The sequence below is a fragment of the Trypanosoma equiperdum genome (genome assembly GCF_001457755.1).
Source record: "Trypanosoma equiperdum strain OVI genome assembly, contig: ctg_1825, whole genome shotgun sequence".
Taxonomy (NCBI): domain Eukaryota; phylum Euglenozoa; class Kinetoplastea; order Trypanosomatida; family Trypanosomatidae; genus Trypanosoma; species Trypanosoma equiperdum.
The window spans coordinates 913-1,194 of NW_027123866.1; the positions used below are offsets into that span (position 1 = coordinate 913).

The window sequence follows — 282 nt, forward strand, 5'->3', positions numbered from 1 at the left end:
TCATCTGCATTACAGTTTATTAACCTTTCGTATGATCATCCTATGTAGCCATCCAAAATGTTTTGAAGCCAGTGTTCTAAATTGAGCTAAAAGTGACTCATCTTCCCTGTCTATCTCCTTGTTTTTTTGTTTTTGTTGTATATGGTTTAGTAAAGCGCTGCGGTGTGTGCTTGGGTCTCAGCCTTCCGCAAAGTCAGATTGTGCCTGATTTCGTAATTGGCGCGCCATGCATTGGACAATGTCGGTAATTCATGCAGGGTAGGTTTGCGGCATGTGGTTTCC

At 42.6% G+C, this 282-nt stretch overlaps 1 pseudogene across 1 annotated transcript in view; it reads right to left on the minus strand.

The window, feature by feature from the left end:
* Nucleotides 1-282, minus strand: part of TEOVI_000656300:pseudogene — a 690-nt pseudogene that overhangs the window by 221 nt on the left and 187 nt on the right. Inside the window, exon 2 of the mRNA in view lies at nt 1-282. This exon is cut by the window's left edge and continues 120 nt beyond it. Coding sequence covers nt 1-282 — 282 coding nt within the window.